Genomic DNA, 17,816 nt, shown 5'->3' with positions numbered 1-17,816 from the left:
GTTCTGGACCATGATTGACCTTTCCAACCCTCAGAAGGGCCAGCTTTGCACACAAACCCTTTCCCAACCCTAACCTCTGATGCCACCACCTTCATTTGCTTTGGACTATGAGCCCCCACCGTATTTCTAAAATCACCTTCATTTTCCATTGGGCCTTATGAAGGTCAAAGATCCCATAAAACACTCTCCCCTCCTTTACTCTCTTTTCTTCTTTTTGCTGAAGTTAAAAGAAACCACAGGTGGAACAACTGAAAAAAAGGCTCAGCTGTGGTAGCACATAGGAAAAAGCTGACTTCTTAACCAACAACACTTAACCCCAGAGTCGGATGCTCTTATTTTTAGGAGGCATAAACTATAAACTTCAGATTCAAAGTGTAATGATGCCATCATTCAAATTAAAGTAGTTCAGCAAAAAAGAGTAAGAAAGAAAACACACAAACAAGTAAAGAAAATTTGGCAAAATATTCATTGTTAACTATAGCCAGTAGGAATATAAACAGGTGTTCACTATACTGTTCTTTAAATGTGTCTGTATATTTAACATTTTCACAACTAAAAAAAAGTGGTTTCAGTAGCTCCCATGACTTCCTGGTTTCTAAATACATAAGGAAGGGCTAAAACAGGCATTTTTCATTACACAGATTATCACTTTTTTTCTATTTTGGTTTTATTTCTTTTATTTTCCTTAATTTTTTTTCTAATTTGTAAAATTTTTACTTAGTTTTTTTATTTTTTAGCAAAGCAAAGGATTTAACTAAACGAAATTCAAATCTGCAACAACTTTCTCTGGATTTAGGTATGTTGTTTCCCCAGATAGAGAGAGATGCTGACATTCACTTAGATAGCAAAGGATTTTAACCCTATACTGTTGTTTACTCAGAGTTGAAGAACCTGTTTAATTTTTTGTTGGAACAAAGTATAGATGGGATTTCTTTTTCTTTTTTCTCTTTTGCACCTCCAGATCTCGGGCAAATATGCAGATGGGATTTAAAGTTTGAAGCACTATTTATTAATAGATAGTTTTTAATTCCCAAAAGCTAGGAACTAAACCCTCCGCTTTCGGCACTAGCCACTGGGATGCTTTCCATGCAACAGGCGCTCAAGAAATGCCGGCTGCTGACAACAGGAACAAGTCAGAAGGAAATTAATTCTGAAATTGTTCTTCCTTTGGCTGCCCAACCTCAGAGCTGGCAGTTATGACTTCAACTAGAACAGACATATGAAAAAGGCTGGGGTAGCTGCAGAAGTAGACTCCAAAAATGCAGACTTACTTCCCAGAGTTGACCCCCTTCATGTGGTCTGTGTAAATATAGATGTCGGGTATGAACTTGTTCAGGATGCTCCTCGCAGAATCCACAATCCGGTTCGCCATCTGAGGTGACACACGCACGGAGTACCTACGACCTAGAGTTAAGGATGTCGTTCTGCTTGGACTCCAGGACAGAGAAAAGTCAGTTATAAAGCTGGCAAACAACTGTGAAACTATAATAACAAACTGGGACTTCCAATTGTATTAATTACTTTACTTTATAGTATCTTTGTAATAGTACTGAAATTTTTTTCATTATAATTATATTAGGCTCACATGGGCATGGTGAAAAAAATCCAAATGATGCAGAAAGCAGAAAATATAAAGTTAGAGTTCCTCAACCCTGGCCCTGACTTCCCACCCAAACCACCCACCCTTAGAACCTAATGCCAGAAAAGACACCACCCTGGGGTTAAGCTGGGACAGTCCCAATCTGCCCCCTGGTATGCTGACAAAGGAAGCAAAAAATGTGCCGTGAAAGAACAGGGTGGCTGCTATTTGTAAAGAACTAAACAGGTATTCCTAATTTATAGAGTCTATTTTCTATTATTTAAGAATTAATTACTCCACTTGTGGATGAAACAGCCTCCTTACACCTGCTTCCTTATGGTCAAAATGCCAATAGTTAACACTCCTACAACAGGGCACCCCAGAAAAGAAAGGAGGAAGACATTAGTAACTCAAGTGAAAGGGCTCGAGCTTGAGGAGACAGAAACCTAAAATTAGACTTTATAACAGAGGCTGGCTCTCTCCATCCCCACATGTCAAAGAAAAAATAAGTATGTACTGTGTACTTTCAATGTTCAATGTACGGTCAAGAGCTGGTTGTACATGTGGCACTAAAAAAAAGGAGCAATAACCCTGATACAAACCCCACATGGCAAGTCCAATAGGCAAAACAAGGTATGTGATCTGCACCTTCCAGCCCAAACTGTTCAAGAATTACTGTCAATATAAATTTTAATTTTCATTTGAGCTGTAGAAACAAAATGCTCAGAGATCATGAAAGGAACCTGACCTGGCATCTAGCTCCCTTTTGGGCCTGTCCTGCACACTCCACTAAAAGATCAATCCTATGCTGATGAGAATCCTCCAGTGACTGGTGACCCTCCCACATCCTGCTGTCGGAGCCCCCACCCTGGCTCAGTGTGTCCATCCCCATCTCAGTTCCATAAGCCCCTCCACCCAGCCAAATTATCCAAACTCTTCAACCTGAGCTGCCCTCCCTGTTTCTTCCAGCATCAAGTTCCCTCTGTCCCCTGAAACCCTCCAGCCAGCACCCAACTGTGGTCTCCACTTGAACTTACCATGCACCTCTCTTCACAGACACACATTTTGTTCCTACTCTTCAACGAGACCACACACTCCATAAGGGCAGGGGCTTTACTTCTGTATCCCTCATAAGTCTCTAATACACTACTTTTGTACTCAGAAATGCTCAATAAATATTTGACTTGAATTAAAGGACAAACCTGAAATGAGGAAAGAGCAAAGAGGGATTTTTCAATACACACACAGAGCCCAGTTACATCACCACCTCTTTGGTCCAGAACGTACTTTTGAACACAGACAGCTTAGACAAACAGTCCCATGTCTCATACCCTTTGGACTGAGTTGGTGCTACCCTTCTGAGGCTGCCCACTCTCCCCAGGACAACACAGGAGATGTCACTGTCCTAACATATATTCCCACAGCATTCATGGCTGCCAGATACATTATCACCTTATTTTGTGCTCACAGCAACCCTGTGGCAAGGGCCATGATTCTTAGTTCTAGGGCTACACTAAGGACAACTAAGACACAAAACTAAGATACTTGCTCAAAATTAAACAGATCTGACTCCCAGAAAACATCTTCTTCCTCTCACCCCTCCAGAGATGGAAACTGGGAGGGTAACAGGACCAATTCAGGGCCAATGGAAGCCCATACTAGAATTCAGGCAGCGAAATAGAGAAGGCAAAGGAGCTTTAAAGCAGAGACATTGAGTTATTTAGAGCCATCTCATCTGGCTTGGCGTGGAGGCCCTACTGAGGGATGGCTAAGTACCTGAGTTCCAGAATCAGACTATCTGTGTTCAAGCCCCAGCTCCTGCAAACTGCATTATTCTGGATCAAGTGTGCTAACTGCTCTATGCCTCCACTTCCTCACCAGTAAACGAAGAATAATCATAATACTTCCCTCATCCAGTCTGGAGGCACAAATGAAATAAAATGTTTATTAAAGTGCTTAGAGCCAGGTGTGCAGTAGGAGCCCAGCAAATGTCAGCTATTGGTTTTCTTATCAGCCCAAGATTCAAACCCCAAAGCAGAGGTTCCTATCCTTTCAGGAATCAGAGAGCCCTCTGAGAATCTGATGAAAGCTATGGACCCTCTCCTGAGAAACATATGTGCCCTCACAATTTTGCAGAAAATTTCAGGGTTTTGTGAACCTCCTAAAGTCCATTCATCAACACCACATTAAGAACCAATACCCAAGAGACAAGTTCATAGCTACAGTCCACATGGGACTCCCACCACCCTTCATCCACCCTAGTGTTCCAGGTAAGAGAGGGCTAAGAGGGGTGCGTGTGTGTGTGGTGGTGGTGAATGAGAGAGAGAGAGAGAGAGAGAGAGAGAGAGAGAGACACTGATTGATTCTCAAAGTACCTTCCCTATAGTCAAGAAAAGGAAACCAGATCATCCCACAAATTCCAACTCACCTCCTCGTCTGCCTTTACCCCAGCTTCTTCACTTTATGTACCAAATCATAAGCTACTGGGACAGCACCACAAAACTAAAACAGAGTGCTCCGCTCTGTCGCCCCACATCAGGCAGGAAGGAGAATCAGCGTGGGTGGCATTAAATAAAAGGTAACTACTGTCTAGTCACAGCTGCTGGCAGGAACCCACACCAGCTCCCTCCCAGGCCCTGGCCAGTAGGTCATCAAGTAGAATGCAAGAGGGAAAAGATGTGCTTTGGGCAGTAACTCAGTTAAAACCACAAATGCACACAGGAGAGGGGAGCCAGTTCTCCCAACCTGAGCCCTCCTAGGAGGAATACAACCTCCAAGCTCAGCTCAGCAGTCAACCAGCCTTGCCTGTAAAAAAAACCACAAACCAACTAAATAAAGCTTTTTCCAAAGGCAGCGCTTTTTTCCCAGGCCTCAAAACTGGCAAAGAAGGCGATCCCCATTCAAACCCACATTCCTTTGAGGTGTTTGTTAAATGGGCAGCTCTGCAGACCAGAGGCTGGAATGTTTGGTCTACAGACAGGGATCTGACCAAGCCTCTGTGTCAACTTTCCAGGGGAGTTAGGACGAAGCCTCTGTAAGTCAGAGATATACTGGGGATGGTTTGGGTGTCCTGTCCCCTGCCTCAAGGAAGGGAGGGACTTGGGACCTCACAAGTGTCTTCCTGGCTCAGGTTCTACTAAGGGAAAGTTCAAAAAACGTAAGTCAAGGGAAGAACAAAGTTACACCCAGGGTGCCGGGACACCAGAGCTCTTTTTGCCAGCATCCTCATCTAAGTACTGCTCACAAAGCATTTGCACATCCAGATAGAGAGTACTGGGGACCCCAATTTTAACAGCCTCCGTGAAACCCACGTTGTTATGACAAGATTGTAGCAAAAGAGAGCACAATGCTGGAAATCATATTTCCATATTACAGAGAATGGATTCCAAGCTGCGTTCACTGCTGCAAAACAGCATTTAAGGAAACACATCTCAAATGAGAAAAAAACCCTGAAATAGTCCTGTAAGTATGTAGGATTTCATGTACAAGGCCATTAACTGCAGCATTTTTATAGAAAACAACTCAATGGCCATTAACAGGGTTTGATTTTGGGTTCTTTATATGATGGAAGCAATGTGCCTGTTAAGAAAGAATGAAATCGATCTATACGGAACTAACACCGATCAAGCAGAAAAGACAAATCTGGTTTGTTTTTTTAAAAAAAAACAAAACACTTCTATTTACATTGTATTTCCATCTCTTTTAGGCTTCTCATTAACCTTCTTCCAACTTCTCAGAATTGGAGAATATTAGAATTGAACATCACCTTAGTAAGTCACAGGGTCAATTTAACAATCCATCAAGCTGAGGGCTCCCAGAATGGGAACCATTTCTCTTCCTGTCCACTCTCTCCTGGTACATACATGGCTTGGCCCTTAGGTGGGCTCCCAGACAGCCATGCAGAGCACAGAGCACAACCCAGGCAAGCTTTATTCATACTCCTCTGCTCTTATAATGCCTGCAAAGAACTTCAAGCAGAACCCTAAGTTTGATCCTTTATCTCAACTACTACTCTCCACTTGTGTCTGTGCGGCCTACCCCATTCCATGTCCTTCGCCACTTAATGTTCAAGCTAATCAAGGCTTCTGAAAAGTCAGTCCACACTACACTTCTTTTTCTCCAAGTAAGACCATCCCAAACCTCCTGAGAAATACAAAAGTGACTTTAAGCATCTGCTCTCCCACCCCAAGATGCAGGCATCCTGGCCTACCTCCCTTGTCACGCTCTCACCAGGAGACACCATCTATCTCCCTAGCCTCCAACACCTGTCCCCACCTGGATCATGTCAGCACCTAAGACTTTACCACTCTTAATATCTGAAATCCCAAAACAGCATTTCCTAAGCACAATCTCTTGTCCCAGACAAGACACATATCTATTAGGTTAGTGAGTATAAATATCTGATTTCCTTAAGTACTGAGTCTTTGACATTTCAGTTTGACAAATCGTGTTGTTTTTATTGTGAAGGTACAGCCTTACTCTTTCAAAGGCACATTTTGACTTGTGATTATCTTTCTTATTTTTTTAGAGCAATTTTTGTAAAACCATGGATAAGTCAAAAATCTATGTTATTTTTGAATATGAGTTCTGTCACGGAACCAATGCGGCGCAGACAGCTCAAAATATCAACAAAGTGTTTGGGAAGGTTGTGGCTAATGAATACATAGTATGTTGACAGTTAGACCAGTTCCATTCTGGTAATTTTAATCTTGAAAATGAGCCACGTGAATGACCTGAGACCAAGGTGGATAATGATGAGCCGAAAGCAGTAGTGGAAGCAAATCCATCTCAACCTACGCGTGAAATAGCAGCCAAGTTTGACATTACTGCTACAAGAATATTGGACCATTTGAAACAAACTGGCAAGGTAAAGAAGCTGGATAGATGGGGTTTTGCACGAATTAAATGAGTGTCAAAAGAAAAATCATCTCGAAGCTTGCCTTTCTTTGAGTCACAACATAAAGGCGAACCATTTATACACCATATTATTACGTGTGATGAAAAATGGATCATTTTTAACAATCTCAGTGCCTCCTACTATACGACCACACCCAACCTCATGTAACTTAATTGTCTACATGCCACACCGCAGGTGTAACAGGCCCAGTGATACAGGAGGCAACCAGTGCTTGGGGCCAAAATGCCCCCGTCAGGAAATGGCAGAGCCAGCATCACAATCCATGTCTATCTGACTCCAGCACCTTGGCTTTCAGTCACCGTGTTACCTTGCTCCAACGGTATCCCTCTCTCCTACTTAAGTCCACTTTAACCAACCTATGAAAACACTCAAATCATTACTTTTTTTCAAAAGGGAGGGAATCTTCCCCACCCTCTCTTCATCAAGTTACCATCTCATCATTCTTTCTCCCTGTCTTTCCTGTCAAGATTCTGGAAAGAGTGGCTCCCACACGTCACCATTTCCCTCTCCTTCACTCCACAACCCAGAACTGGTCACCTGGGCATGGTCTCCACCACCCTCTGGAAAGAGCTCTTCCTGGGGGCATGAGTGGCAGCCTGGGCACTCAGCTTTCTCCCAGCCTGATGCTCACTCTTCAGGCCCTTTACGGTGCTGATGTGGGAAGCTGTGTTTTCTTGATTCTCTTCTCAACTCTCTGACTTTCCTTCTAACTTTGGTCTTGCTTTCAGATTTTGGTGGCCTCTCAGGCTTCCACCTCCTCTCTTTGCCCTCTATGTGGTAGCTAATTCCAGCTACCTTCAGCTCTTCACTGGCTCCTGCCTGTCTTCATGCCCCACTTCCTACCACCAAATGTCACCCACCAACCTGAATTCTGGCCACATGGCATTACTGGCCACTCCCCAGAGCGCTGTCACATCTGTGCAGGCACCCCTCCTTTCTTGCTCCATTTCACAAGCCTTGCAAGCCTCTATTCTTCATGGCTCCATTCTATAAGAAAAAGCAGGGCTAGACACCTGAGTTCCAGAGTTAAACAGACAGGGTTCAAATCCCAGCTCTGCCACCATTAGCAGTTAAGCTCCTGATGCCTCAGTTTCCCTATTTGTAAAACAGGATGTAAGTGAACTCAAAGAATTATTCTGAGGCTTAAAAATAAGATATGTAAGGCCGGGCGCTGTGGCTCACGCCTGTAATCCTAGCTCTTGGGAGGCCGAGGCGGGCGGATTGCTCAAGGTCAGGAGTTCAAAACCAGCCTGAGCAAGAGCGAGACCCCGTCTCTACTATAAATAGAAACAAATTAATTGGCCAACTGATATATATATAAAAAAAAAAATTAGCCGGGCATGGTGGCGCATGCCTGTAGTCCCAGCTACCCGGGAGGCTGAGGCAGAAGGATCACTCGAGCCCAGGAGTTTGAGGTTGCTGTGAGCTAGGCTGACGCCACGGCACTCACTCTAGCCTGGGCAACAAAGCGAGACTCTGTCTCAAAAAAAAAAAAAAAATAAGATATGTAAAGTAATTATTGAGGTACATGCAGAGCAAGCACTTAGTAGTAGAAATCTTTCATTATTATCATTCCAGCCCTCCTACATCCTCCAGACAAAACTGGTCACTTTCTACTCTTAGCCTTTCCGACCCACTGCATCATTTTGTAAGTAATATCAGAATTATGTATTTGTGTATTTTTTCCCTTCACTGGATGATGTACTCTTCCGAGGCAGGGACTGCAGTGCATTTGTGGCCCCCGAACCAAAGCCCTCAAGAAGGTATCGCACATACGGGAGGCACTGCTTAAGTATTAACTGGAAAAAAAAAGAAAAAGGAGTGACTCAATCAATCTAGTCATGGTGAGGCAGATAATAAAACATCATATCTCAGCCAACAATTACAATTTCACTGTTAAGGCTTTTCCAAGACTGTATTAATAGTTTAAAATGTAAATAACCTTGGGAAGAAGTAAAGCGGCCAGTCATTCTTATCTTAGTAAGGCAAGGAAAAAAATAAGAAATCTAAACCAAATACAAAGGATACGCCATTCCTCTGATACGTTTGATTTTTCCTGGATCTGTGAGCTGAATGGGCTTCAGGACCTTCCGTATAGGACATGAGAAAACCACTTCACCTCCTCCTCCAGGAGGCATTCCCCGTCGCACAATCTGCACATGGTGAGAAAGATGAGGCCAGAACTCAGCAAACCAGTGGATCACCCTGACGCCCAACCCAGGGAGGCTTACACCAACAGGCTCTTCCTGACAAGGCAGACAGTTCATTCATAGTCAACTTGTCAATCCCTTCGAGACCAACAGCACCTTCTGTTAGCTCCAAGAGGGCACGTGCTCAGCAGCACGTCAAAGTCAAAGCAGATTGCCCAAGTGGCTCTGCCTCTCATCTGTGTCACCTACAACCCTGAGCCGAACACTTCACCACCAGGGCCTGTTTTTTCATCCTTAAAATGAGAAACTGGCCTCATTCATCAGCTGATCCCATTTCTTAGCCATCAGGAATCCCTTTTTCTCCTACCATGCAACTGATCTATCAAAACTCCACATTATTAAATAAAAGTAGTCTTTTCTTCTGTTTAAAAACATCAATTTAAAAGGTACAGATGCTAAACCACACTAGATCGATATAATTCCTTTCAATAATAAACAGATGCTTAAATTACTTCTACTAGGTTTTGCAAATATAGAAAATTCTTGAGTACATCCTGGTTGGGAGCCCCTAAACACAAACTATATCTAGGATCATTTAGATCAGAGAGGTAATATACCCAAATCCTACCTGCACTACTAATTAGCTGAGTGGCACAGGAATTAATGTATGTGAAAGGCTTACAACAGCCCCATCACAAATTAAATACAACATAATTGTTGGCTACTATTATCAGTACTAAAGAGTCCCTTTTAGTTCAAAGTCTGTAGTGTTCATGAGCCCTGAGGGTCTTCTAAAAAATGGTGACTTCAAATGTGAAACACACACAGTGACTCACACAGCTCTTCCAATAAGTTGATAAGAAAATGTTTTACACAGATACAGTCAATAGTTCATATGTTCTTACCTTTAGCTCAAATGATTCACCATCAATCCCAAACTGTTTCAATAGAGGGAGTGCTGTTGCCTTAAGAACATCAACCTATGAAATTGTTTCAGAAAAAAAAAAGGTTAATTAAACCTTGGGCAGACAGAAAGAAGACAGAGTCCAAGAAGCACACAAGGTTTAGCAACCAAGTAGATAATGCAGTATGATAAACAGAAAGGATTCTGGCTTACACTGAGGACATGGGCTGGCTGTGCCCTTCAGTAAAACTGCGATTTTACAAGCTCCTGGGCTTTTCTGAGCCCCTCTCTCCTTGCTTATGATGGAAAGACCTTATACCTACACCACATAGTCACCATGAGCATCAGATGCAATATGCAAAAAGCACAGAGAAACTGTTGGGCTCATACAGAAAATAAACTGGGACCCCCTTGTTCATTCTTATAGGTATAAACACTAGAAAAGAAAATATTAGCCTTCTTTATTAAACTTTTCCCAATATAGTTGCTTGCTTAATATTTAGAACTGGAAGCTCTCCGGGTCAAAGCAAACCAAAAGAACTATTCAACAGCTAACTTAAGAATCTTGATTATGTGCACCATACAGGCAGCTAAAGGGAGAGGAGGATGGAGAGGAATGAAAGCCTCACACTACATGATGCGCACAAACCCCCAACTACAATTGCAACATCCACTGTTAATGGCAAGACTTTGCTACGTGTTACTGTTACCTCTTACCCATTCAGAGCGCCTAGCAAGTCTGGCTTCTTTCTTATTCATTTGTGGATTCCTCATAGAATAAAAAGATGACATTCAAATCACGTATTTTTTATTTAACAAGTAACAAATGTTGCCTTAACTGCAACACAGGAAATAAAATTACTCCCTTACTTGCTCCCGATGGAGAGAAGCAGAGAGGGCCCATAGCACAAACGGAGGGTGTAGGGAGAGCACTCACTGGTTCTGCTCTGGACTCTGCTTCTAATTAGCTGCGTGGACTCAGACAAGAAAATCACAACTATCTGAATCTCCTTATCTCTAAGGTAAAGGACTCAAGCCTGGCTGTCTCTGAAGCTGCCACCAATGCCGACAGAGTTGGAGAGGCCCCAAGGAAGCACTGTATTATCAGAAAATTATCAGCCAGGTGCAGTGGCTCACGTCTGTAACATTAGCACTCTGGGAGGCCGAGGCAGGAGGATCACTTGAGCTCAGGAGTTTGAGACCAGCCTGAGCAAGAGGAAGACCCCACCTCTACTAAAAATAGAAAAAATGAGCCAGGTGTGTTGGTGCACATCTGTAGTCCCAGCTACTCAGGAGGCTGAGGCAGAAGGATCACTTGAGCCCAGGAGTTTGAGCTTGCTGTGAGGTGGCTGATGCCATGGCACTCTAGGTTGGCAACAGAGTGAGACTCTGTCTCAGGAAGAAAAAAAAATTACCAGAGGTAGAAATGATCTGTAAGGCCCAATAACATGTTCTAAATGGATGAGGTGGGGCAGGGGCAGTGACTAGGAAAACCCATTAAATATTAGCTAATTTCAATTAAATATTAATGCTAAATACACCTAAAAACTTAATTGCCAGAACAGGAAGAATTCAGTCTAGACTAAATTAAGGTCAGCAGGAATTTCAGAATTCCAGCCAGATTCTGAAAAAGTGGGGGAAGCAAGGATGTCCGTTACTGTGGAATCAGACAGCCATGCACTATCCTGGGAAAAGGAAAGTGAGAAAACAGAGTGTTCCTACTGTCTCGTCCTTTCTACAGATTCACAAAGGATGAAGCCAAATTTACTCAGAGGGTCAGCCAGAAGCCAAAGTGTAACTCCAGGTATAGTCCCATCTCCTAATCGCTCTCCAGCGGACTTGGAGGGCAGGCAACGTAGGGCAGTAGGACAATGGCTGGAAGGGCAGAGGCTCTGACACCCACTGTGCCTCTCACTGGCTGTTGAGACTATTTTGAAAACTATCTCAAAATACCTCTTCAAAAGGAAATTTCAGATGCACATTTTCCCAAGTTATCAGAGGTCATTGATGAGCAGGATGATACATTGCAAATCATCTGAAGAATATGCAGCTGTTGTAGCCCTATTAATTGGAGAATACAATGAAAGGTTCACTGACTTTGGGAATCATGACATCACACTCAAAATAGCATTTCAGCCTCACCTAGTTGATATCACCAAGGCACCTAAAGAACTACAGATGGACTTGATTGAGCTCTCAGTAGATGACAATTTATAGTCATCTATAAAATGTCACTGGACACTCCCCTGTCTCCAGACCTCCATTTCTTCCTATAGAAGGAGAGAGGCTGGGCTGGACACTCTCTATGGTCTTCTGCAGCTCTGCACACTCTAGTTGCAGCTGAGTGAGGATGGTCTGCAAGTTCTGCTTAGGGGACACTGAGTGGTCACTCTGTGGTCAGGGAGAAAAGGCAAAGATCTGACCCAAGTGGCACCTCAGGGCAAAGGCATTACCCTTACAGTGCAGCCAATCAAGCAACAGGTAGAAATGTGATGCTCCACGCCAATTCATGCTGATAGAAGAGTAGAAACCTGCTGCTCTCCACTTATCTTATCTGAAACAGACAGGAACACCCACCTTGTTGGGTTGGTAGAAGAATTAAATAAATATGGATATACACATACATACACATGTACACTTCAAACAATGCCCAGCGTGTGGTAGGCATTATTCTACTTCTTTTTCCTTTCTAGGAGGGAACTGAAAAGGAATGGCATCTTCACCCACCATTGGACCAGCTTGTTGGCACCCATAAATATTTACTGCAGGCTCTGGTGCCATATCACTGAGATTCAGAGGAGACCTCTTGGAATTTTTCTTCTTTTTTTCAAAATTTCTCCTCATTTCCTCACCTCTTGCCTCTAAGGAAAAAATGTCCCTACCTCTTTCTAAGGCTCATCAATGCCATCACTACGGCCTTTAATCCTCATCCCAGCTGGACTTCTGCAAGGGCCCTCAGATCTTTATTTTAATTCTTTCTTTTTCATTATAGCTTCTCCTCAGCCTACAAGCAAGTACAAGTTTCCAGCCCAGCCTAAGGAAAAAAAAAAAATCCATAACTCAGCTCTTAACCTTCTGGAAGAATCTCCTAACTTTCTGCAGCTCTAGTTCCTACTTATTCCTGGAGCCTGGTCTGCTTCCTTACACTCCAATGAGTCTGCTCTCTGAAAAGTCAATAAAACTGCTCAATGCCCAATCCTGACCCAAACCCTGCAAAGAGTTCATCCTTGGCTTCTTAGAGCTCATCTCCTGCTTGGCTTCTCTGAAGACTTCTAGCCCCACATTCACTCTGTCACTAGGTCTTCTTCCCCAACTCACATTTAAACACTCATTTGCCCTTCTTCCATTCTCAGCCCCTTGGACCATGGGGCAAAAACTCTAATGTCCACAGAGGCCAAAAGGAAATTTAAATGAATGATAAAGCCCACTGCGACCTATGTCCAGCTGGAAAGCTGATGCCTTACCTAAAGAGAGCACTGCCACTCAGATCCCACAGATGGCTGTCATGAAGGCACAGCGATTCAGTGCTGTGACACTGCCCTGCTCTAAAGTGAAACCTGAGGCTTTAAACACAAACAACCCATTCAGATACACACACACTACCACTACCACCACCACCACCACACCGTAAGGAAAACACCTTCATGATGACTTCACCCAAAAAGCTATCAGTGTTCAATCTCAGCACCAATTTATCTCTTACTCCTAGAAATTTAACTATTAACTATCAGTAGACCAGACATTAATTTCCAACTGCCAAATGGATATCCCCATTTGGTTACGCTGCCAACATCCCAGGGGACAGGACCCAAATCAAACACATCACCCATTATCCTATCACAATTATCCTCATTTGGTTATGCTGCCAACATCCCAGGGAATGGGACCAAAATCAAATACATCACCCTGTGATATCCTATCACAATTTTCCTCTTCCCTATGTCAAGCTCTTTCTGATCATCACATCCTTTTAGTTAACCACAATAGAAATCATGGAGTCATTTACGGCAACTTCCTCTCGTTCCATCTTCAATTCGTTGTCAAGTTATGAAGTCCCTATCTTTCATATCTGCCCCTGCATTTCCACTTCCCTCTCCATAACATCCAAACTAGTCTATCATCCTCTCCAATTTATCATTCACTCAACCTCCAGAATTATCTTCCTAAAACCCAGACTGACTCTGAGTTTCTCCCCTCTAGGAACCCTGACACTTAGCATTTTGCTTGTACTTCTAACAGAACCCAAGGGTATTGAGTCTTGTAATCTCCCCTGATGGGTTCACAGCTGTCCTCCCATAAGACCAGGAGTTCTTTAAGGGCAGAATCATTAATTTCATCCTATATGTAGAAAGTAGATGCAGATATGAACTAATGAGGAAACCACACAAAAAAGAGTAAGCTAGAAATGAAGAAGCCATGAAATTGACTGAAGAAGTTACTCTTTTTCCAGGATTAGTCATATTTATTCTACCTTGGCTCGAGTAATGTACCAGTAATGCAGATGGCAAAAGCAGATAGTCCTAAGCATATGAAAACACATTTTTTTAATACTCTGCATAATAGAGTTAAGTACCATTTCTGAGCTTTGCCACTGTTAATTATATAAAACTTTTTTAATATTCACAGTGAGAAAAGCTTTTAAGTTCATTAGTAACCACAAAAAAAGAGTATATAATTGAGACATGACACTGCTAGAATCCCCTGTACACTTCCGGGCCTTTTCCCATTGTTTGAGACACCTCCTCCTCTTCCAATCTAAGTGTATATATGCCTCCTCTCACACTTTTAACCAGAGGCCCAATTTCCTAGCATCTCCCAGAAAATGCAGAAAAAAAGCAGTCATTTAAATTAAAAATTCTAAACAACTTACACAACATTCTTTTACTATTTAAGAATTTCAGATCTTCTACTATACTCAGTGCCCTAGGGAAAAGAGTTTATGTAGCTGAATTTCCAAGAAGTGAGGAATAAGTCTTTTACTGTCTAAGAACATATTATGGTTATACCCTAGTATAGGGGTAGGAAACCTTTTCATGTTGGAAGGCCACATTAATTTAGCTATAATCAAATAAGGCCACATTCAAGAAACTTCAATTAGATATACTTGAAAATGTACATTATTTTGCAAAAATCCAACTACTATGTAGTTAATTTAAAAAAATATTTATTAATTTTTAAATTAACTAACATTCTAATGACGTTGTTGTGTTGGCTTTTTGTTGGAAAGCTTTGTGAATATTTGGTTGCAGTATGGAGTTCTGAAGTTTTAGTTAATCCTCTAGATGGGTACCATCATTTGTAACCTTAAAGGCATCTTGATTTGGGTTAGGCAGGAAATGTAGATTTGCAGCATTAAGTGGTTGAAAAGCAAGAAAGCATTTTTCGGGCATGTTGACAATGGTGTTCTACTACATTTTTCCATATTTCAATTGGATCTTTCTTAGCATCAAATAATGACTATAAAATGTCATCTACTGAAAGCTCAATCAAGTCCATCTGTAGTTCTTTAGGTGCCTTGGTGATATCAACCAGGTGAGGGGCTGAAATGCTATTTTGAGTGTGATGTCATGATTCCCAAAGTCAGTGAACCTTTCATTGTATTCTCCAATTAACAGGGCTACAACAGCTGCGTATTCTTCAGATGATTTGCAATGTATCATCCTGCTCATCAATGACCTCTGCTAACTTGGGAAAATGTGCATCTGAAATTTCCTTTTGAAGAGATATTTTGAGATAGTTTTCAAAATGCTTGGATTTTTTTGCCACATATCATACACAGACTTATTAGTTTTACCTTGCAAAGAAATATTCCAGTCATCTTGATAGGACATAATATCACATAGAAATGCTGCATTCCTAAAGAAATCTTCTTCCAATAATTCACACTGCTGATTCTGTTCTTCATAATTTTAACTACCTGTTCTCACAGATACAAACTTTTGGCTAACACCTGCCCCTCTAATAGCCAACACACTTTAGAATGATATGGCAAATCCACACTGAATACCTCATTGTTCAACTTTAGCATGTTACAAAACTGACAATGCACTATTGCATTTGCATGAGTATAGTTAACAATACTTATAACTTTTTGCAAAGTGTCACTTAAAATAGTAGCTTTAGCACAGATATTTTGCTGAAGTCAGACACAATGAAAAGAAATGAAAGCATCTGGATCTGTAAATACTTTAACTGTGCAATAAACCCTTCATGGTTTCCTGTCATGGAAGGTGCACCATCTGTACATATGCTTACTAAATTTGCCAAATTCAGTCCAACTTCTTGACATTTATCTTGAAAGTTATTGAATTTTCTATATCTATACCCCATATTCTGTTCAAAAGAGTGTCCAAAGAGAGTAACTCTTTGTAGCAAAGAAAATCTTCTGTTATGACCCAAATGAAGTATAAAAACTGTGCCAAGTCCCTAGTATCAGTTAGTTGATTCATCCAAAGTGATTGAATAGTATATATTTTCCTTTTGAAGTATTGGATAAAGTTGTCTGTTAAGTTGAAGGCTAATTCATGCTGCTGATCAGTTATGATTCTCCTAGAAAAAAGCAGTTGTTTGTACTTTGAAATGTTATCAGACTCTAAGTGTCCTACAACTTTGACAATGCATTTTTTCACAATTTACACATCACTAAATGCCTTCACTTTTTTCCTGAGTATATAAGCTACTTTATAAGTTGCTTCAGTGGCACTATTTACAGATCTTATTGCCACTTGAAAGAATTGTCTTTGCTTTTGCTTTTCATCTTTTTATTTCTGCAATACAACCTTTTGCACCTCTCTCTCTAATTTAAAATATTTGTGGTCCTTATGAGTGTTATAATACTGATGAGCATTGAATTTCTTTAATGTTGATATTGCAGTATCACAAAGCAAATGTTATCTTTAGCAGAAACAATAATGTAATTCCACTTCTCATTAAAAAATCTGTTTTGTTCCTTCAGCATTCTCTTAGTCTTCTTTGACATGATGGGCTATTAAGCAGACAGAATTAAAAAATACTGTAGGCCAGGCACGGTGGCTCACATCTGTAATCCTAGCACTCTGGAAGGCTGAGGTGGGAGGATTACTTGAGCTCAGGAGTTTGAGACCAACCTGAGCAAGAGCAAGACCCCCCTTTCTACAAAAAATAGAAAAATTAGCTGGGTGTGGTGGTGTGTGCCTATAGTCCCAGCTACTCGAAAGGCTGAGGCAGGACGCTAGCTTGAGCCCAGTCATTTGAGGTTGCAGTAAGCTATGATGATGCCACTGCACTCTACTCAGGGTTAGACAGAGCAAGGCTTTGTCTCATTCATACATACATAAATAAATAAATAAATATGCTGTCAAGCTGTGCAAATACTCATAAATTCCACCTCAAACAGAAACATAGTGCACCGATGCCAAAAGCTGATAACAGACTTGGGTACTCGACCCCATAAACTCACACCAACCAGCCTCGTATAGCAGTGGCACTAGTCAGGCAGGAGAAGTTAGAATTAAATCATGAGTGTAGCAGCCATCAGTATGGCCTTTATGGCTTACTAATGTTCTAACTGTGCCAGTCAATCTTGGAGGATTATTTTGTTGAAACTGATTTTATTCTTTGGTATTTTAAATATGTTCGTTTTTAAAATAAAAATACAAAAGATTAACAAAAATGTATTAGTAAAAATAAAATAAATATAAAATTTGGATTCAATCAAAAGGCCGTACTTCAGAATCTAGAAGACCACAGGTTCCCCAGTCCTGCCCTAGTAGGTATCTTGGTAAATACAAGCAACCTCCATTATGGGGCTCACTGTACCACCTAACTAATTGGTCCTCTATGGTTAGAAAAGCTACACGCTTCACATTCTGCTTCAAAAGTTGCCCATTCATTGGTATTAGCCAAGTCTGCGTTGGTAAAGACAAGTATGCCTCCTCAGTTAGGACTTCACATCATAGCCACTAGTTTTAAGACACCTTCTCTGGACAGCAGGGCATCCAAAAAGTGGTGAATCTGGCAGGCCTGGACAGGACTTCTCCAATCTCTCTGTCTCTCTCTCTCTCACACACACACACACACACACACACAAACTCACCTTAGACGGCACTAACATAGCTGTGGTGATCACAATGAAAATTTTAGCTTGATATTAAACGGTTCGCCCCATATCTATAGAAAAATCAGCATGCTTAATAAGAAGCTTGCTGGTACCTGCAAACTACCAAAGCTCACACATTCCTTTCCTGCCTTTAAGTCCTTTTCTTTCTCTAAATCTGCAAACTCTTT

At 41.6% G+C, this 17,816-nt stretch overlaps 1 protein-coding gene across 2 annotated transcripts in view; it reads right to left on the bottom strand.

Annotated features, from left to right (window-relative positions):
• Positions 1-17,816, bottom strand: part of RCL1 (RNA terminal phosphate cyclase like 1) — a 58,993-nt gene that overhangs the window by 18,502 nt on the left and 22,675 nt on the right. For both annotated transcript variants that reach the window (XR_001147052.3, XM_012737806.2), the window contains exons 4-6: positions 9,553-9,627; positions 8,526-8,650; positions 1,272-1,397 (exon numbers count right to left, since the gene is read on the bottom strand). Coding sequence is in view for 1 of the 2 variants with exons in the window: in XM_012737806.2 (XP_012593260.1) it covers positions 1,272-1,397; positions 8,526-8,650; positions 9,553-9,627 (326 nt within the window). In the remaining variant the exon portion in view is untranslated. The remainder of the gene's footprint in view (positions 1-1,271; positions 1,398-8,525; positions 8,651-9,552; positions 9,628-17,816) is intronic.

Source organism: Microcebus murinus, chromosome 12 (assembly GCF_040939455.1).
Source record: "Microcebus murinus isolate Inina chromosome 12, M.murinus_Inina_mat1.0, whole genome shotgun sequence".
NCBI classification, from domain to species: domain Eukaryota; kingdom Metazoa; phylum Chordata; class Mammalia; order Primates; family Cheirogaleidae; genus Microcebus; species Microcebus murinus.
Note: the sequence above shows the minus strand (reverse complement) of the source record. Positions and strands in the feature narration are given on the sequence as shown.